General features: G+C 35.0%; 1 protein-coding gene across 2 annotated transcripts in view; it reads left to right on the forward strand.

Annotated features, from left to right (window-relative positions):
• The window catches only part of SYT14 (synaptotagmin 14), a 141507-nt gene that overhangs the window by 88440 nt on the left and 30700 nt on the right, over window positions 1-22367 (forward strand). For both annotated transcript variants that reach the window (XM_045536416.1, XM_045536415.1), the window contains 2 exons: window positions 11103-11374; window positions 15921-16370. In XM_045536416.1, the coding sequence (XP_045392372.1) occupies window positions 11103-11374; window positions 15921-16370 (722 nt within the window). The remainder of the gene's footprint in view (window positions 1-11102; window positions 11375-15920; window positions 16371-22367) is intronic.

Here is a 22367-nt window from a genome sequence, read left to right on the forward strand (position 1 = left end):
TACAGATTGATAAAAAAAGAGACTTAGCTTCATACTGATACAAATGTAGTATTTGCTTATCATTTTTAATTCTTATCCCTACAACATAGTTTATTCAGAATAGCACTTTTTAGGCTTTTCCTTCTAGGTTCTGAATTACCCCAGGAACATACTATATACACAGTGCACAGGAATGACTCCCGTGCATTTTTGTTTTAAAATGCAAATGAGACGGTAGCCAAAATTCTTATTGTTCAGGTATATTAAATTTTCAGTCTTTTTTGGAACATACTAAATTTGAATGAGGTAAAACAGGATTCAGAAAAAAATAGACTCGAATAATTAAGTATTTTCTGTTAGAGAATTATGATGGATAAAAGATTAATAACTCTTAAGACAAAATTCTTTAAAGATTTCCTTTTGAATTGCAATCTGTAGAATATAATCTTGTATTGCATTGCAATTCAACACATTATTTCTTCCTGTTGCTATAGAAACTAATTCTGGTGCAGCTGTGATTGCTAATCAAAATTCTAACATTATACAACCTTTTTCCCCTTAGTGCCTCATTTTATTTTTAGTTACAAAATAATAAATTTCTGTGGTGAGTTCATAACAGTGGTCAAAACATTAATGCAAAAATTTTAAAAAATTCGAGCCCTTTTCTGTGACAATAAGGAAGTATCTTATTGTATAGTTTCAATATGAGCAACAAGAAAACAAAGGCTTTTTGCTGAATTACAGAGGTCTATAATTGCTATATTACATCAACATTGTGAAGCACTTAACTGCTTCATAATCTTAAATTGCTACTATTTCAGCCATCTATTTTTGAAGTGTCTGGTTACTTGGTGTTATAAAAATGAAAAAATAAAAAGTCTTGAGAATGCCTGAAGTCTTTTAACACAAAGTGGGAATAAAGCTTCATTGTTGTTTTATTCTTAAAGAATTGAGATCACATCCCCAATTTATGTCATAAGTAAAAGCTAATTGGTTGTTCTCAGTCTTACTTTTATTGGTATAGAACCCCCAACAAACAACCCTGTTAAAGTATAAATCTATGTATATTTTACAGGCCAAAAAGGAGTTACATTTTTTTTTGTCCTTCTAAGAACATTGGTTATTTTCCATTTCCTAAAACAAATATAAAAATTTATCACCAATTTATTCACTCATTTATAGTATATAATTCAAAAGTTGTACAGCCCTCTCCATAATTTAATTTTATAATATTCTTATCACCCCAAAAAGAAATCTCGTACCTGCTGGTCATTGTTGATATTGAGTTGTCTTCATATTATTAAAGGTGATAAAATATATGTTGTCCAATTTAATCCTAGATTTTTCTAGTTCCATTTTGTGAGATTTTGTGAGAGAAATACCAATCATCTTTTTAATTTTGTCCTCAAAGATTGCTGTTATTTAGGATAGCTCAGTGAATTTATAGCAATGAATTTGAAATGCCTACTCTATATTTAAAATCAAATTTGTCTTTTAACAAGAACACTAGTAGGAATTTCCTATATATCATTTCATTTCATTAGACAATTTTGTGAATAAAACACCCTCCAGTGTCCTCTAAAAGAAATCCTCCTAAATCACTTTCATATTCATAATTCAGATTTATAATATCTAGTCATTATTTACCTACTCTTGTTAGACTTTATCACATTTGTTTTTGGAAGGAAATTTTTAAAGTAATGATTTTCTTATTTTTCCAACAGCCTGGTATTTCTGTGACATATTTTAATTAGAAGGGTTCTAAAACTTTGTGCAGTTAGTAACATGTCTCAATATCATCTACTCTTTTATTTCTTACTATTAAAACAAAAAATATAGTGTAAGTTCATGACACGTAAACACAGAGCTTTCACTGCCCTGGCACTTCATGGTTGGGTCACATTGAGGAAATACTTCTGGCAACAATTATTTTGCCCTTTATTCAGCAAAGTGTTTAATAATTGTGTTTTAGCAACTGTGTTTCAAGCACATTGCTGGGCAGTGCAAGTACAAAGGTAAAAGAGACAGGGAGCTCTCTCAGGGAGCTCACAGTTAAAACATTAAAATAATTGTAATACATTGTAAATGATGGAAGCCAAGTGTGCTACCCAGGAACACTTAGCCCAACCTGCATGCATAGGTGTGTGTGTTTGGGGAGAGAGTGGGTATGTTTGGGGATGGGTGACAAATGCAACTGGGAAGGATAAGAGAGAGTGAATCTTTGCATTTTTTGCAAGAGGTAAATGTGATGTTACCTAAGTAAAAGGGAAGAGAAGGTATAAGATGTCCCAGGCCAAGGTAGGAGGATGTACCAAAGGCAGCATAAAGGAGCATGGCACATTGAGGAAATTGCCATTGTATGGCTGTGACTGCATGAGGATGTAAGGATTCTGGGAAGGGGAAGGGCTGAAGGATGAAGCTGGAGCAGAGGCTAGATTCCTAAGGCTTTTCTTAGAGTATGCTAAAGATACGTAGGATATTGTCCTGCAAGTGATGTGTAGACCTTTAAAGATTATGGAATTGGCTCTGTAGAACTATAATACTATGTAATAAGAACAAAATGTTTCCCCCCCAGAACTTGAACAAGGCTAAGTCTGCTTCTGAATATAGTTAAGGATGTACAGGTATACCTCAGGTATTGCAGGTTCGATTCCAGACCACTGCAATAAAGTCAATATTGCAATAAAGCAAATATTGCAATAAAGCAAGTCACCCGAGTTTGGTTTCCCAGTATATATAAAAGTTATCTTTACCATATACTGTAGTCTATTAAGTGTGTAATAGTATTATGCCAAAAAAATCAATTTACATACTTTAAAAAATACTCTATTGCTAAAAAATGCTAACTGTGAGTGCATGCTGTTGAAGAAATGGCACAAATAGATTTGCTCAACTCAGGGTTGCCACAAACCTTCAGTTTGTGAAAATCATCATATCTGCGAAACACAATAAAGCAAACCACAACAAAACAAGGTATGCCTGTAGTTTTTAGTACGGCATATAATGAACACAACCAGAGGGATAAACCTATGGCCTCAGCTTCATGAGCACCATGAACTAGCCAACTATATTAACCTGCACTTAATTACACAACACCTAGTTCCAAAACATTTTCACAAAACACAATAAACGAAATTATAATAATACTATAATCATAATACTACTATAGCTTGTAGGGGGGTTGAATTAGAACCTGACAAGCATATGATAGTGAAACATCTGGAAAGTCTTTTGATTAAAGATTAATATGATTAAGGATAGGGATTAGAAAGTCATTTGGATGGAAGTCATGCTGAGCTCAATTGTGAAAATTCTTTGATGCTATTTGTCGCAGAGATAGGAAAGTTAAATGTTAAGATTTTCAGTTGCTATTTGAAAACAGGAGTTCAATCTAAGGAGCAATGAAAATAGGTGGAATAAATGCAGTTATAAAATTTAGAAACTTTTTCAGTTTGAGAAAGAAACTTGGAGTATATGGGGTTAAATTTTAGAAATAATGATATTTGGTGCATATTTGTGTTTTAAATTGTATTTGGGATGTAAATGTTTCCAAGCTGTAGAGCCATTGTAGGTAAAATTAGTCTTCTAGTCTTTCTCCTCCCAAGTCCTTACACCCAACCAGACCATTGGCAGCTACCCAGTAATTGAGACCAACTCTTACCCTAAGCAAAGTTGAAAACCAAATAGACTACTAGGAATTCCACTGAGATTTCCCTTCTCTATTGTCTTTCAGGGCCACTTCTGAAAGGGACTGTAGTATCAGAACATTTCACTTCTGTTGGTATTGGCGTATCACTAGATGTAACTTTTTTACTCTCAGTTAGCTAGTCATAATGTACTCCTAATGAGGTTATGGATACAAGTTAAACAAGAGAAAACAGCCATAACTATATTACTTACCTGTACCTTCAGAGCTCACTTAGTCGGAAAGTCTAATCTGTCCTCATCTAATACATGCCAATTTCCCTTGGTGATGGCGTACAGCTGGATATACCCAACTTTATAGCTAAGTGGTCACTGCCATCTACTTCGTACTGGGCAGGTTGGATAACACTGCTGTCTGGTGTCACTTGATCTTCCAGTAGATCTCTGTTTGATACCAGAAGCTGTTTCTCAGAAAAGAAGCACTTTTCACTTTACTTGCTGAGTGAGTGTGGTCTTGTTTCAAAGCTTTAAGAGTCAAGCAATGAGAGGCAGTGAACTGATATAACACTCAAAAAATAGATGTACTGAATAAGATTGTACGGGCAGAAAGTTGGTAGCTGTAGGTGGGGTCTGGTTTGAGCTAGGGATTATTTCAAACCATCAGGAAAGTAAACCAAGGAAAGCTTAGCATTGCAAGCCATGGTACAAAAATAATCTAAACTTTGCTTTCTAATAAAATGTGTTTGAAGGTGCAAAAAAAAGATAATTTCTGAGGCCTCCACTGCAATTCTGTCAGAGCTTCGCAGTGATACTTTTTCATGTCATGACCTACTACAGACGTTTGAGCACCGTTTGGTTTGCTGAGTCTTAAAGGTGAAGTGTAGCACTTCCTCCACGCATCCTCAATCATCTGGAGAGACTTACCTTGCTCTGTATGCTACTCAAAGCTATTAGCGCCTTAGTATTCAAGTATGGAGTGTGCTGCTTTCAAAGTGTAAAGAGGCCAGCCGAGCCTTTTGTCTCCATCTTAGTGGGAGAAACACAAGGGGTAGTAAATTCTCTTTGACCTTGGGAGAAGTATTCCGTCGTCATATTCCTGGATCCTCAGGGGCTTTATTGAGGTGGCAAGCGCCTGTATTTTCATAGGATTTAGTTCTCACTTCTCTCTCATGTGTATCTTACCAATGCACCTCATCTCTCAATCTTCTCCTCTCCTGGTCCTAATAGCATGTTGTCACGTAGAGCAGAATCAAGGAGATATGGTGTGGAATGTTCAGTCAGCCACGGTCTCTGCAGAGCAGGTTGAGGCATGGAACAAACATTATCTACGTTTCCCTGAAACAGTAGAGGTATTGCTGTCCTTCCCAGGTGAAAATAACCTGTTAACTTTTGTTCTGTCTGGATTGTTGTGAAGGAAAAAGCGTTTGCTAGGTTAAAGCTACATGTCAGATACCAAGGCTATCTTAATTTGTTCAAAAAGGACACTCCATCTGAAGTGGCAACTGCCATTGAATTCATCTTCTAATTAAAGTTTATAGTGATCTACCATCATTTTTAAGCCTATTAGTTTTTTTGCAGTAGCCAAACTAGTGGAGGCATTTACCAAACCTGCAATTCTCAAGTCTCTGATGGTAGACTAGTCTCTGCTTTTCTTTTGAGAGGCCTTGTTGCTGGAGAAAGGAAGCTCTGATGATTTCCAACTGTCCCTTGCTGTATTTATATAGTCACTGCTTAGAAAGTGAAAGTTTGGGTTCCACCAATTGCTAAGAGTATACACTCTAATTATAAGCCCAAGAATTAGAAAAATAACAGCAAGGTGATTTCTTAGATTTATTCTTAGGTATTTGATGTTATCTGATGCTATTATATGTGGGATTGTTTTTAGATTTCACTTTCTAGTTTTTGCATGTGTGTAGAAATTCAACTGATTTTTTAAAATATCGATCTCGTATTCAATGATCTTGCTAAATTTAGCTACTAACTCTTTTAGATTATCTCTAAATTATTTTGGATTTTCTACATCATGATCATCATCTGAGAGTAATGATAGCTTTATTTCTTTCTTTCCAATGATTTCACATCATCTTTTTCTCACCTATTGCACTGGCTAGGACCTCCAATACATTGTTGAATAGAAGTGGTGATATCAGGCATCCTTGTCTCATTCCCGATCTCAGAGGTAAAACTTTCAACATTTCACCATTATATATGATGTTTGCTGTAGGACTTTCATAGATACCCTTTACGAGATAAAGGAAATTGCCTTCTATTTCTAGTTTGCTCAGAGATTTTATCACTAATGGATAATGAATTTTATCAAATGCTTTTTAAAACTCTGTTACAATTATATTACTTTTTACCTTTGTTTTTTTAATGTGATGAGTTAGATTAATTTTTGAATGTTAAATCCACCTTGCATTTATAGAATAACTCTGCATTCCACAATGATTGTGATATAGTGCCCTGTTTGTATAACTCTGGGTTTCATTTGCTAATCTTTTATATAGAACTATCATATCTTATGTTCACTAGAGGGATTGGCATATACTTTTTTTTTTCAGGTCCTGGTGTCAAGGTTATGCTAGTCTCATAAAATAAGTATTCCCTCTTTTTTATATTATTTGAAATATTTTGTGTAAGATTGGTGGATTTTTTTTTTTGTTTTTTTTTCCTTCTTTGAATGGCAAATTCACTAGTGAAGCCACGTAGGCCTGGAATTTTCTTTATTGGGGAGGTTTTAAAATATGGATTCAATTTCCATAATAGATATGGGTTGGTTTTGATAGGTTATGGAGTTATTTTATAGAAGTATTCTATTTTGTAAGAAGTATTCCTCTCATTTCATCTGATCAAATGGTGTACAATTTTGATTTACCCCATTCCTCATAATGTTCACTTTGATCTCTTCATTAAGGTTTGATTTCTACTACCATGATTCTTCACTATAAAGTTACCCTCTGTAAATAATAAGCATTTTGTGGGAAGGTACTTTGTAACTGTATACATATCCTGTTCCTCAAAATCTTTCAATGTATTCATCTATTTCTTTATATGTATATGAACTCATGGTTTCCTTTTTTTTTTTCAGTGAGTAATAGTTACTATAGTCATTTATTTTGAAACTCACATTGTTAGGGGGATTTGTTTGTTCAGTTGGAGCCCCCTCCAGCTGACATCTTTGTTCTTTTGACATGTCCCCGTCAGTCTTTGAACATCTCCTCCCTTTCAATACAACGTGCTTTTCTAGGGTCATCTTGTACTTTCCCTGGTTTAGCTCTGGAATTAGTCATTTCTTCAAGGAGTCCTGGTTCCTTTTAGTAGAGAATAGGTTTAGAAGCCAAGTTCTGGGCACTAGGTGGGCTCACTGCCATTGAAATGGTGGTGTTCTCAAACCTTCTCAGTGAGCAAAAAAGCTAGAATATTTATGTATGGATGTGTGTGTAAATATATGCACACGTACATTATATTCACATTTATACTGTATTTCTATCCGTATATTTAAAAACTATAAGTTCACATTGATATATCTAATTCCAATCCAACACTGTAGAGTTTGTTCTAATTTTTCCCTTTCCATGTTTGTAACTCCCTTTTCCAACGAGAGACCTAGCTGCCATTAGCCTTAACATATTAATATTTATTATTTGATCAGTCTGCACACATACCCCTCACTCCATTTGGGTTCTGATATCCCATGCAGCCTTTCCAACTTGTAGATGTCCTCCCACTGTGGGTGTCCTCGTGACCCTCAGAGCATGGGCTCTGACACCAGAGTGGCTTGCCCCACATTGAATGCTCTCATCACCCTACCTAAGCTCTGAGTTCCTGCTGGAGTTTGAACACAAAGTCCAGGACTTCCTGTTACTCCACATAGTTGCCTTCTTCACCCCACTTGGGTTTTAGCACCACACTCCAGGCCAACCTGACACTGGACAGCCTACCCGTCCTGCTCAAGTGCTGGCTTCCTGTCAGGCCACCTGTGCGTGCAGATGTATGCCTCACCCTGCCCATGCTCTGACATCCTGCACCAGGTACCCCTCTGTGTGACTGCCCTTGTCACCCCACCTAGGCTTTCCCAACCACACCATTCACCCGGCTCCATGGCTCTGATCCTTCTCACTCTCTGACTCCGCCGTTGGGTTGCTCCTCTTTCCTCAGTATGGACGCACCCCAGGCCAGGCTGCACCTCCGTGGGAACCTCCTCAATCTGCCGAGGCTCTGACTCCCCTCACTGGGCCTTTCTCACCCTGCTTGGCTTCCAACACACTGTGTAGGACTGCCCCCACGTGTGCGTGTCCCCTTTACCTTACTTCAGTTCTGACACCTCACTTCTGGCCACTCCCGGAAATGAAGGCCCTTCTCAGCCCCCTTGGTTCTGACACTGTGTGCGTGGCCACCTCTACCCCCATATGGACATGGACATCCTTTCATCTCACTTGGGCCCCAAAATAGCACAGCAGGTTTCCCACACAGATGGACATCCTCCCCTTCCCACTCAGACTCCGACACGTGGCTCTGAACCACTGCAGCTTCCTTTGCCACCGTCAGTGCAGACCTCTGCCTTCCTCTGTCCTGCTCAGTGGCTTTAGGGCTGAAATTTTCAAAGGGGGAAGAACAAAGGGAAAACTTGCTATCTTTTTAATGTCTGTAGGATTTGAAATGATGTCCTCTTTTTATTCTTGATATTAATAATTTATGTCATCTTTCTTTTTCTTCCTGAGTAGTTTCTTCTAATAGTTTATCAATTTTATTAGTGTTTTCAATGAATTTTACTTTGGTTTGCTAATGCTTTCTGTCATATGCATGTTTTTATTTAATTTCTGATTTTTATTATTTCATCCTCCCTACTTTCTTTGGCTTTAATTTGCTTCTTTTTTCTCCAACTTCTTGAAGTGGGTGCTTAGATCATTGTTTTTCAGCCTGACCCCTCACAATATATCCACTTAGACCTGTAAATTTCCTCCTAAGCATAGCTTCAACCACTTTCTGCAAGTACTTCTGTGAATTATTTTTATCATCTTTCTTTTCAGTATATTTCTAATTTATGTTTTGATTTCTTCTTTGATCCATGGGTTATTTAGAAGTATATTTTAATTTCTAGTTATTTTTGTCTAGATTTCTATAGATTTTCTAGTCATATTTTTGTTTCTGATCTCCAGGTTAATTCCACAGTGGTCAGAAAACGTTCTCTTTATATTTCCAATTTTGTGAAATGTCTTAAGCCTTAGTTTATTATCCAGCATACAATCAATTTTCGCAAATTTCCACAGGTACTTTGAAAGAAAAGTGAATTCTGCAATTGTTGAATATTCACCATATTTTAGAACTATGGTTCTCACCACTCTCATAAAACATAATACTAAGAGCCACAGGTCATATTCTGGGTATGCATGCATGGTATTTTTTCTAGGGTAAGAAAATACTTTGTCTTGTTTTATAGGTGCTATGCAATATGCAGATGGTAAATTAAAATACTTAAAATATATCCATGCCTGAATTCTTTTATGAATATATTATTTCCATAAAAATAAGAATATGAAATTAGGTAGTAAAACAAGAACTAAAGTAATGGAAGGGCATCATCATTTTAGTGTTTGATAATCCCAGAAATTTCTACTAAATTTCGGCTGTTGAGTCAGCCTGCTTTTATCAGGAAAACAAAAGCTTCCCAGAAGCCCCACTCTAGAATCTTCTGCATAGATCTCATTAGTCAGCCCTAATTGGAATGCTGCTTGGGAGATAAAGAGGTTATAGATCGGGTCAAGTCAGCCTGACAGCTGTGCCAGCCACACACACTTACCTACCCCACGTCGATGGATTATGCTAGACAATCACTTACAGCCACTTGTCTATTATTCTGGAATGTTATGGGGTTTTGGCTACTACTTGCAGTGGATCTAGTCTGTCTTTAATTTAGCTTCAACTATATTATTTCAATAACTTTTTTACTTTTTGCTTATGTTTTATAAACTAAAATTAGTATAGCCGGCCCTCTGTATCCATGTGTTCTACATCCATGGATTGGACCAACCACAGATGGAAAATATTTGGAAAAAAATGGATAGTTATGTCTGTACTGAACATGGACAAATGTTTTTTCCTGTCATTACTCTCTAAACAATATAACAACTATTTACGTAACATTTACATTGTACTAGGTATTATAAGTATTTCAAGCATATAGGGGATGTACATAGGTTATATGCAAATATTACACCGTTTTATATCAGAGATTTGAGCATCTGCAGATTTGGTATGTGGGGAGCCTGGAACCAATCCACACAGATACTGAGGGACACCTGTATATTAGACACAATAAGTAAGACATTTAGTGTTCATTTATCAAAATTAGGACTTCTGGATGAACATGTACATTTGTGCTAAGTTCATACAAATTTTTATTTTTCATTTGAACCCGGCATTGTGGCAATTTTAAAATGAGGCTTAAAATGTTTAAAGCTTTTCTCTCTTAGGAAGAACAGAGGAGCCATTGAATGGAACTCCATAACAATTATAATAAAACCACCCCCTTTTGAGAAAGGAGATACACAGTTCATTAAAAGAAAAAAATAAAAATTAAATTTAATATCTGATACTGCCTTCAGGATTTATCTACACAGACTTAGCTGTGCTTAAACTGTGTACTGGACTCTATTCCCTTCAGCCCCCAGCTCCATCCTTGTTCACAGATATGTTCATTATCAATCATTGAGGTAAATCCTTGAGGTAAAAATTAAAAGGACAATTTAACAGTGAAAGAAAATGTGGCTTCACATCTCCCGCTAGAGGTGGAGGTGCTTCCTGTGGGCAGAGGGAAATGTGCGTCAGCAGGAATACAGACACAGACGTGGAGTGGGGTGGGGGTGCCCTTACGATGGAGAGCAGACAGAATGCAGCCCCCAGTCTTCGCTGACTGATGGAGGTTAGCAAACAGGGATTGAGCCTGATTAACACTCCACCTCATTTTAGGGTTCTGGATCCAGGATAGATATAGAAAAAGAGTTCCGACACCACTAGCTGAATGCTAGTTTAAGTTCATCTCAGTAACTGAAGAACAAAAATGAGGTTTTTATGTTTGTTTTACCTACCATATTTTTATTACTTTGGCTAGAAAGGCCACAAATCACAAGGGAATAGATGAGGTATGTATGCTGCAGGATCGTTTTGAGAGAGAGAACCACATAAATAAACCATTTAACTAATACTTATCACTCTCATTTTTATGGTATAGAACAGGATCTCTCTCGGTATTTGACTTATTTTTCCTAATCATTTTATGCAGGAGGAGAGGAGTGGGGAACCAGATTATTTTATTTCCACCTGTTAACTAGGGAAGAAGAGAACTCATTAGTAAATATAGTAGTTACATTGCCACAATTTTTTTAATCCAGTTGTTTAAAGTTATTTACAATTATTATAGACTGTACTGCATGTTGGGACTAATCGGAAACAGTGACCAGATTCTTAATCATTATCAGGAAACTGCATTCAGAGAATGAGAAGAACACCCCCGCTGGATGAACTGCAGCCACCACCGTATCAGGATGACAGTGGTTCTCCCCATCTGTCATGTACACCCTCAGAAATTGGGGACAGTAAATGTGAGTTTTCCCACTGCAGCAACAGTCCACGATGCTCATATAACAAGTGCCCAAGTGAAGGAAGCACAGGTCATGAAATAGAAAGTTTTCATAATAAAGGATATGAAGAAGATGTTCCAAGTGACAGCACTGCAGTCCTGAGCCCTGAAGTAAGTAAAAGTACATAGAAGTTTGAAAACGAATATTATTCAGAGGATAATAATCCTTTGCTTCTCCTCTTGGTAAAAATAATTGATTTTATCACTATCTTATTCCTTTGTGGCTTATGGTACTAGCGTCCACTCTTAATTTAATCTTTATCCACAAACTTGTCAGGACTGTCCCAACTAGTCTTCAACTCCCCTGCCACATACGCACACACATCCCTGCCACCAAAGGAAGATGCCTAGCTAAAGATGGTTTTTTTATTTAACATTTTATATAAAACATTTTGAATTATTTACCTTCTTTCATCTTGGGTTACTACTTATGTTATTTTTATTATTTTTTTTGTATTTTTTACTATTATGTTACTCATTTTTCATAAGTCTTTCAAAATCATCTTATTGTATTTTCATATCATAGAATATGGAAAGAATAAATGATGATCAGCTTTACTAATGAAATTTGAATTCATGTCTTCATACATTCAGGGTGGTTGGTTTGTTGAGTTTTAAGTACTTTTTTGGATCAAAAATGTGAAAATGACGAAAAATAATTGTATTGCTGTTTTGAAGTATTGCCATATTCTAAAACAATTTGTTTTAATCTCTCTATAGTGATGAAAGCTATCAAGGTAATGTAGAGGTTTTTGTAAGGTAGTATTTATTTTTAGGATTTACTTTCTTTTCAGACTTTAGAGTGCAAGCTTTTTCAACTTTCGTTCCAGACAGCATTCAATAATACTGTAGTATGTTCGCTTTCCTAATAGGTGAATTTTCTCATCTGCTGCCAAAATTAAATAAGGGAGGTAGTTTCCCAGTACACAAAACAATTAAGCTGTGGATATAATTTCCTTAATTTTAGGTTTTTCTTCTATAATTTTTAAAAACACTTTGTATCTATTATTGCTTTTCTAGTATTTCTAGTATTATAGTATCTGACTTAGAAGAGCGTTATACATTGATATTTTAAGTTTAATGTATTGGTATTTTATGATTTTCCATGATGAATGTCTGTTTGTGTTCTATCACCTAAACAAATTTGAGACAGCTGTTTTGTAGTTTTTGCAAACTATACAGGTAGCTAACAAGTTAACAGAGAAGCCTGGATTATGGAATTAACAACTACAATAATAGCTATCACCAGTTGTGCCAGGAATTTTGCTATGAGCTTTATACATTGTCAGCTCATTTAATTCTAACCACCATGTCTTCAGGAAGTTATTATTTCCTGTTTTATAAATGAAAACATTAAGACTCAGACAGTTAAGCTATTTGCCCAAGTACAAGCAGCTCTTAAACAGTGGAACTGAAATTCAAACCCAGGTCTGTCTGACAGCAGAAACAGTGCTCTTAACAGCTATGTCATGTTGCCCTTCTTGAACTAAATTGTTACGTGGGAAATTACTTTGATGAAATGGTATCCTCCAGTACACCACCAGGCAAGCTCTCCCGGAGGAATCACAGACCAAATTAAGGTGCTCAGATTGTGCTTGGGTTTGTGCATGTATGTGTGTGTGTGAGTTAGTTAATCTATTTCAAATACAAAGTAAGAACTAAGAGGAGCAAGATGAGGTAGTTAACACTCCTAGGGATAGGATGCCAGTAGTAGGTATAGGTAGCAAGGGCACACTGGGTGAGTCCTGGTTTATGCAGTGCCCATACATCCTGTCTCACTGTCTTTGTTCCATCAGCATCCCTATGTATGATGTGGTAACAAGGACCAGAGTTGACATTTGAACAAGGTACCAAGAGCCAACAACACACACTTGTTTTATGGCAGAGATGTAGGGCCAAGTATACCTGGCTACCACTGAAACTTGCTAATTAGCCTGCTAGGCAGATGGAAGTTTTATCTGCATTTCTTAAGAACATGAGTGACAAAGCTGTCAGCCAGAGCTGCCTGATACGGCTTGGGCTTTTCATCCCTTTCTGTAGATGACACTCATTTGTTCCATCACATTTTCTATTTAGTCCATCTGTCTTTGGCATATCTTAAAGGTTACTAACTTGGTTACTATCTATATTTAATATATAGTCTGAATTCTGCCTATGTCTCACAAGCTACTTCCTTACTCATTATCTATAGTTAACACACGCTGTGAGTTTTGCCCATATTTCAGAAGCTGCTAACTTGCTATCTGTAAACATTTCTTTGGAATTTCCTCCATCCTGCTTGTTTCTGTATCTTCTATAGCAGCATTGAATATATTCAAACAATATAGCAATGTATATCATGTAAATATTTAGATGTAGAATGCTGATAGCCTATACCAGTATAAAATTCACTCTTATTTTTTTTTCAAGTTTATTTTGCATCCTTGTTATAGATATTATGTGTCAAACAGAAAATTTTTACTTTCCTCTTGATTTAATACAGGCAATCGCTATCTTAGAGCCTATCCACATACATGATTGAACTGAAAGAGAAGAGAGGGTTTAGAAGAATTTCATGGCAAGGAGTTCATAAACTCTTGCTGACTCGTTGCTAGCTAAAGGCTTTTTAAAACTTGATCCAGACACTTTGAAAGGAAGGATTGTTTTCTTATTGCCTATTTGCACAAGGCACCGAGTAGCTTTTGTCTGTAAAGTTCTCACCCGTTTAACCTTGGGTTTCACGAGAATTGTTAAAATGCTCAGAAAGAAAAAAATTAGAGAGGCACCAAGAGAAACAAAATTCAGAAGTAGCTATCTAGGACCTTATAAAAATTTTATGACTGAAAATCTTAGCTGTCATGACATTATTTTAGAAAATATTTTATTAAAATGCCAAAGCCATATAATTAATAATCTTCAATTACCAATTATGAAGTGGTATGCATTAAAACATTTTGCTGTAAAGTATGTTTTTTTTAACGCAGTAAGAATACATATACCCTGATTTCCTCATACTGCATTAAAAAATGAATTCTGTGAGTTTGTTCCCTCTCCCCAAGTATTGTTCTTCATTTATCATACTTTTTTCCATACATGATACCAACTAGCATGTAAGAGTTATAAGATCAAACACTCGTATCTGTTTGGTTCTCTTCTGCAGGAAGAAGAACTCTCCCAAACTAAGATAGGGCCTAACACATAGTAGGTTCAATAGTTAGAGTACATGTTAAGCTGCTATAACAAAGAGACACCACCACCACCAAATACAATGGCTGAGAAACACAGAAGCTTATTTCTCTTTTGTTTAACAGCAGTTCTGGGTGAGTAGGTGGCTTTGCTCGACAGCATCATTCAGGGGCCCACTTTCTGCAGTTTTGTTACTCGGCCATCCGCTAGGGTATTGTCCTCGTCTACATGGTCCGAGCTGACCCACACATCCCATCTGCATATCTGCTTATGTCAAGAGCAAGATGGAAAGAGAGTGAAGGACAAGTGATTTCTTATATAAACCTGCTCTGGATGTTATACGCATGAATTCTGTTTGCCTCCCATTGGCCACAGCTAAGTCACATAGTCATATCAGCCATAAGAAAGTCTCTGAAGTACGGTGTCCTGTGGGCAGTGTTTCTAGCCAAAACTCAGGGAGTTTTCTTTGAGTAACGGGAAGAAGGGAAGACTGAAATTTAGTATTTGCTGCCACAGTAGGCATTAAATCAAAGTTTAGAAAATTATAGAAATTTATAAAATCGGTCCACATTTTAAAATGAAAATCATTTAAGGTTTATTAAAATACCTGAAGAGGTAAAGAGATGTAGTTAAAAGGTCAGAGATATGGGTTTGGCATTGTCAGTAACTAGCTGAAATCCTCATTATATGGTACTTAGACTGTCAGGAATTTGAGACAATTACAGGTAAAATGGGTACAATTTCTTTTAATTTCTCAATTAAAATGTACAGTGTGAGTCTTACTCGAACTTTTGAAATGTGTATTCTGCCATTCTCGGCAGTAATTAATATTAGAAAGTAATATGTTTTTAATTCTGGTTAAAAAATAGCTTAAGTTACTATGAAGTAAATATAGTCTCCATAAATATTAAGATATGGAGAATAAATGTTTAGCTGCAAATACTTTGTGTTTATACTTCTATATTTCACATTTATATTGTTTTATAAGTCTAAATATCTTTATATTCTATTGCATATGTGAATATTTTAGAACAAACCCTAAAAATTGAACCAAATTTTTCAATAGCATTGTATTTTTATGTTCTCTTTCTCTCTAGGATAATACTGATGTGTCAGTTTCATTATTTACAAGGTTGAAAGTAAAATTTAATAGTTCCTACAAAAGAAACAGAGATATGCATTAAAGTATATATTTTAAATTCTCATTTATAAAAACATATATCCAACTTTCTAAAAATTGTAATGATGAATAGTAAATTCTAAATGTATCTACATAATAAATTTTTGAGTTTAACTTCCCGCTTATACTACTCTGGCCTTATAGGGTAGCTTTTGATTGTAGTTGATTGTTAATTGTTGTATTATTTTCTTTGTGGCAGCATAGGAAAATTGTTTTTACATCCTCCTCCTAAAGAAATATCAGGTATTTATTTACATGTTAGATTAAAGAATAGAGTTAAAAACTGAAAACATTTAAATTTGCTTTTCTTAGGATATATCAGCTCAAGGATCATCTTCACAGCTTCCTAAACCTTTTGATCCTGTGCCAGAAGCTAAATATGGCACACTGGATGTGACTTTTGACTATGACTCACAAGAACAGAAGCTTCTGGTAACAGTGACAGCTGTCACAGACATCCCAACTTATAACAGGACAGGTGGCAACTCATGGCAAGTACACCTTGTTCTTCTACCTATAAAGAAACAGAGAGCAAAAACCAGCATCCAGAGAGGACCATGCCCTGTCTTCACAGAAACATTTAAATTTAATCATGTTGAATCTGAGATGATTGGAAATTATGCAGTTCGGTTTAGACTGTATGGTGTACATCGCATGAAAAAAGAAAAGATTGTGGGGGAAAAGATTTTTTATTTAACAAAATTGAATCTTCAAGGGAAAATGTCATTGCCTGTGATATTGGAACCTTCTTACAATCATTCTGTGAGTATCTCATCAAGTGGCCTGAATACAGTTTATGTTCATGGTATATAATACACAGAATTTTTAAAATCTATAATCAACCCAACAACTTTCTTAGTCCATATTTTACGTAGTAAGCATACCTTTACAAAAACTTCTAAGCCCTGAATAGGTAGGTATAATTTTCTCTTATCTATAAAAGTTGCCCCTGAAGATGATTCATGATTTATTTTATGTATTTATTTTCTGCTTCACAGAATTCTATCCCCAAGATCATTCATGTTTGTTCCTTTGTTGAACATTTATTAAATGGTTGATTATGACATCATCCAAACTCCTTACAGAATTTATTATTTTATTTCCAATTTAAAACTAGATGATGTAAAACTAGAACTATCTAGCCTCATAACTTACTTGCTGTAATGCAGAAATTATTTTCTCATACAGAATATGAACTGCTGCCAAGGACATGCCTCTCCATAATCTCTCCAAAGCTGCTGTGAAATTATTTTAAAGGTTCAAGAAAATCTGGCCCCCATTATATCTTCCATCCTTTTTAAACAAAGATTTTGAAGTATTGCTGGGAGAACACTTAAAACTTAGTACTTTGAGCTAGTTCTCTCTTTTCTCTTTTTTCCTCCAGAGTATAATCGCTTGCAAATCTCTCTCTCTCTCCATATTTTTAACTGTATTCCCACAAGGTATTGCAAATCACAGGAGAGAAATGTCTACACTGTTTATTTAAACCAGAGAGATATGTTATGCCAGATAGTTATTATATTTAGATTATGATAAAATCTGTGATATCCTATAAGTACAAATTATGATTTATATTTATTCCTCTCTGCTATATTGAATAAAAAGCATTTTTAAAATATAAATCTCTACATTTTAGATAGATTTATATTTTAAAATAAAGGTATAGTATTTTAGGTTTTGTTTTTTGTTTTTCTTCCTCAAATTCCAACGATTAGTAATGCAATAGGGTTGTTTTTAAGCTTTTAAATGTGTAAGCTGAAGTCCAAGTTTACGTTCTCATTGTATTTACACCAGGGAGCGTTTGATGTTGTAGGACCTTTGAATGAATCGAACTATGCCATCTTAACTAGATGATTGTAGCATCTTTAAATACAGAAAGATGATGGTAAAAAAAAAAAAAGGATGATGGTAAATATATTCATATGGGCTTGTAGGGTAAAATTTAATCTTTACTAGGAAAATTCGTAACTTGTTATCCTTCTAAAGTTTCAGGATTACCATTTTTGGAAAATGCCTTTTTAAAATGATATCAGTAGTTTATGAGAGGAGATCAAAAAATAACATGCAGGTAGTATTTCAGGGGGAAAATTAATTTGTCATAAAATTGAATAATCTTTAATTATTAACATGATTTTTAAAGTTTTCTCATTATTTGGTCTGAGTGATCACTAGTTATTCTGTGGTAAATACACTCTTATATAGAAATAACTGATTTAAATGAGAAGAGAAAGACTGTATCATCAAGAGGTATGTATTTTGCATTGCTTTATTTATTTTAAATTATCTGTTCCCAATGTTTTAATTCATTTCACAAAGAAAATGGAGCCATAGAAAATAATATGGGCTTATCTCTGGTCAAACTAAATAATTTTTATATGCATCTACATTATGTATAATAGCCTGTAGTCCTTGATTCTATAATCTTTTTTTACCAACTAGTACAATAAATTTCTGAGGAGTGTTCACAAAAAGGAAAAAGTGCTAAATAAATAGGTTTTAAGACATAACACTTAAATATGAATAAAACTATCCATCTTCTGCTCTTAGAGAATTTTTTTTCTGCCTTGACACTCTTCTCAAATTCAATAGCTATATTTAATTGTTCCTCCCTTTTGTTTTTCTTCTTTCTACACCTTCTCAAAATCCCACTGCTTGTTTTTGGTTATTACGCCAAAAACAACCTGGCGCACCAAAATTGTGAGGTTAATACTCATAATTCTATCAGTTGTCTTGTCATAAAAAATATAATAGCGATAGAATGTATATATTCACTTTGCTTAAGTTTTAATATTAACTATATGGAGAAATCTCGTGATTATAGTTTACTTGAGTGAGTTTGTTTCTAATTTTGTAGGATGTAATAGTATATATGTAAGAGATATACTCATAATAAAACATTCTAGTGGCTTTTGAGTATTATTATTTTTGTTGTTGCAAGAATATTAGCCTTTTGGCAAGGGAAAATGTTAATCCAACCAAAGAATTTACAGACTACAATTAAAATATATTTAAAGTTTATAGTTTATTTTCATGGGTAATAATAGAAAAATAGAATTTTGCATAAAAGTTTAGTGTCATAGTTTTTCAGGAACTGATTGACTCAATACATTGAGAGAAAAAAAGACTAGTGTCACCAGAATGACTTTCTGGGGACTAAACAATAAGTTTTCCTGAGGGTTAGATTAAAATTTAACATTAAGATAAAGATGTAGTTTGAGGTATGCCTCCTTGATTGTTGGATGATAGAACATATATTATACTAAGAGTTGAAAAGCATGATTTCTTTCTATTATACTAATTAGCTGTATAAACTTATCTAATAATTGGGGGCATTAGGTTTCTCATTAGTAAAATGAGAGGATTAGACAAAAATAATCTCTAAGGTCCTGTCTATATCTAATATTCTCTGATTCTACTAATACATATTGGGAAGGGATTTAGGTAAGAACAGAGATAGGTGAATTTTAGATGAGTTTTGTATGCTTAATATATGACATTTTGTGGTGGACATTTATTATGTTTTCTCACTCTTTGATATCTTTTCAACAATTTTCTAATGTCTGGGGAAGTCCCAACTACTTCAAGGTAAGCTATAAAACTGACTTTCCCATTCTCACTGGTAGGTAGGGTATGAGCTACGTAACCTAGATTCTACCACTCGTTCATTTCCAGGAAACCTCAATATAGACTGAACAAAGAAGTAGACGCTGCACTCCCATCATGTTTTCCATGAAGTTGATGGTGGACAATGTGGTGTTTAGAGGCAATAGCAACTCTAACATAGCTTTGCTGGTGTAGAAATGGTATTGGTGCTAGGCCAGTGACAGTTGCAATAAAGAAAAGTCCTTGGCATATGAGTCCAGTGGGAGCAGCAACAGAGTTTCCTCACCAGGCCAGTTCTGCAGTGTGGCTTTTAGACTTTATTCTTAGTAGTTTTGCCATTACTGTGACTCTCAATTCATCCCTATTCCTTCAATAAATTGTGGTTCCACTTTATGAGTCAGAGTTAGCTTCTGGTTTTTTCAAGTAAGAACCGTGAACTAACCATATAATTTAATATGAATATGTATTTGCTTTAGTCATCTCTTACACCATACTCAATAGCTAGAATGTTGTCCGTTATCCTTCCTACATGGTATGTCCCTGTCACAATTTGAACTTTTCTCCTCTACTCAGCTTTGTTCTTGTGGTGTTCCTTCTTCGTGTGTAACCCCAGTTACTTTCTTCACTGGCATTTTTGGTACTATGTTACTCTCTGTAACAGTTGCCTGGAATAACCTTTCCCTTTTTCCTCATCTCAGTTTTATTTCTCATTCAACTTATTATATGTATTAATATTATTAGATTTATTTATTTATTAATAAAGAAACCTTGTTCTTTCTCTCCCAGGCATACAAACATACATACAACCCTTCCTGTACAACCAATACTTAATTAGGCTAATCCCCTCCTCCACCTTCCCACCTGCCCAACACCTGGTACGTGTTAATTCCATATGTGCACATAAGTGTTGATCAAGTAGTGCCAATTTAATGGTGAGTGCATGTGGTGCTTGTTTTTCCATTCTTGTGATACTTCATTTCAAAGAATGGGCTCCAGCTCCATCCAAGATAGTATAAGAGGTATTAGTTCACCATTGTTTTTCATGGTAGAATCTTTGGGGTTTTCTAGATATAATATCATATCGTCAGCAAAGAGCAATAGTTTGACCTCTTCTGCCCCCATTTCTCTTGTCTGATTGCTCTGGCGAGGACTTCCAGCACTATGCTGAATAGCTGTGGAGATAGTGGGCAACCTTGTCTGGTTCCAGTTCTAAGCAGGAATGCTTTCAATTTTTCCCTGTTCAATATGATGTTGGCTTTGGGTTTGTCATATATGACTTTAATAATTTTGAGGTATGTCCCATCTATGTCTGTTTTTTACGCATTCTTATCATAAAAGGGTGCTAAATTTTGTCAGATGCCTTTTTTGTGTCTATTGAAAGGATCATATGGTGTTTGTTTTTGCTTTTATTTATATGGTGAATTACATTTATAGATTTGCATATGTTGAACCATCTTTGCATCTCTGGGATGAAGCCCACCTGGTCATGATGAATTATTTTTTTGATGTGTAGTTGAATTCAATTTGCTAAGATTTTATTGAGAATTTTTACATCTATATTCATAAGGGATATTGGTCTGTAGTTTTTTTGTTGTGACCTTTCCTGGCTTTGGTATCAAGGTGATATTGGCTTCATAGAATTAGTTTGGGAGCATTCCACAAAGCATTTCAGTCAATGACAGACCACGTACATGATGGTGGTCCCAGAAGATTATAATACTGTATTTTCACTGTACCTTCTCTCTGTTTAGATATACAAATACTTACCATTGTGTTACAGTTGCCTACAGTATTCGGTAGTAATATGCTGTATAGGTTTGTATCCTAGCAGCAATAGGCTATACCATACAGCCCAGGTATGCAGTAGGCTATACCATCTAGGTTTGTGTAAGTACATTCTGTGATGTTCACACAATGGCAAAATTAACTAACAGTGCATTTCTCAGAACATATCCCCACCGTTAAGTGACACATGACTATTATTTGTATAATAAAAATTATATATATATATCTTAATATTTCTGTATTTTACAATAAAAAGTAATCAGTGAACTCATTAGATTTTAATTTGGCCTTTAAGGGAGTAAGATACTATTTTGGTTTATAAAAGACAGCATGCATTAGAAGTACATTTTTTGTATTAGTCAACTTACTTTAGGGGTATATATTTTTCTCTGAAATGAAAGTTGGCATTGTCCCTTAAACTGTGTTCATGTTGTAAAAATGGTTTTTTATACCAGTTCATTTGTGATTTATCACAAAAGATTAAAGAATTACTAGGTAATAGACGTCTCCAATTGTAATGCCAAAATTGTTAGACTTTCAAGACCAAGTTTATGTTTGCATTTAGAAACGTCGGTATAGACTAGGTTGACAGCATAGCAGCTCTGCAGGCCCTGCATCCACATCTTGGCTCCCCGCTCCATCCAACTGTGTGTCCTTGGGCAAATACTCAACCTCTCTGTGCCTGATTTTCTTCATTTGTAAAAAGTGATAATAATAATATCCACCTCATAAAATTTTTGTAAGGATTAAGGGCATTAATCCACGTAAAGTACTTAGAACATTATCTGGCACAGGGTAGGAACTTAATAAATGCTATTATTTGGTCTTATTCATGTATGAATAAATTTAATGTTCTAATTTCTTAATTAGGTGCTAGTCTGTAAAAATTCTTACATTATATTTTTCAAGTTTCAAAATCAGAGGAAAAGTAACAATCTGGAAAAGATGAAAGTGAAAGTACTTTATTTAATCCAACAATACAAGTAGCTAGTAAAATAACTTTTTCAGGAGCTAATTATAATTCAGGCTTTGAATGTTTCTAAGATACAACTTTTTAGAAATACATTCTGAGTAATTATTAAGAAGTCTGAATCATAAATATTCTTTAAATAAATGAAGTTTTATTTTCAGACATACATAGTAACTCCTATTACATTAAAATATATCAAGCAGCTTAGACTAGGTTATTCTGAGATAACAAACCCCTAAAGTTTTAAATGGCTTATAAGCAACAAAAGTTTCTTTCTACTCATGCTCATGTCCATTGTGGGTCAGTTATGGCTCTCCTCCATGCCTTGTCTTCACTGTGAGATCCAGACTGACAGGGGAGGTTCTTCCGGAAGCTTTGGTGGTTGTCATGGCAGAGGACAT

Source organism: Lemur catta, chromosome 23, assembly GCF_020740605.2.
Source record: "Lemur catta isolate mLemCat1 chromosome 23, mLemCat1.pri, whole genome shotgun sequence".
Lineage (NCBI taxonomy): Eukaryota > Metazoa > Chordata > Mammalia > Primates > Lemuridae > Lemur > Lemur catta.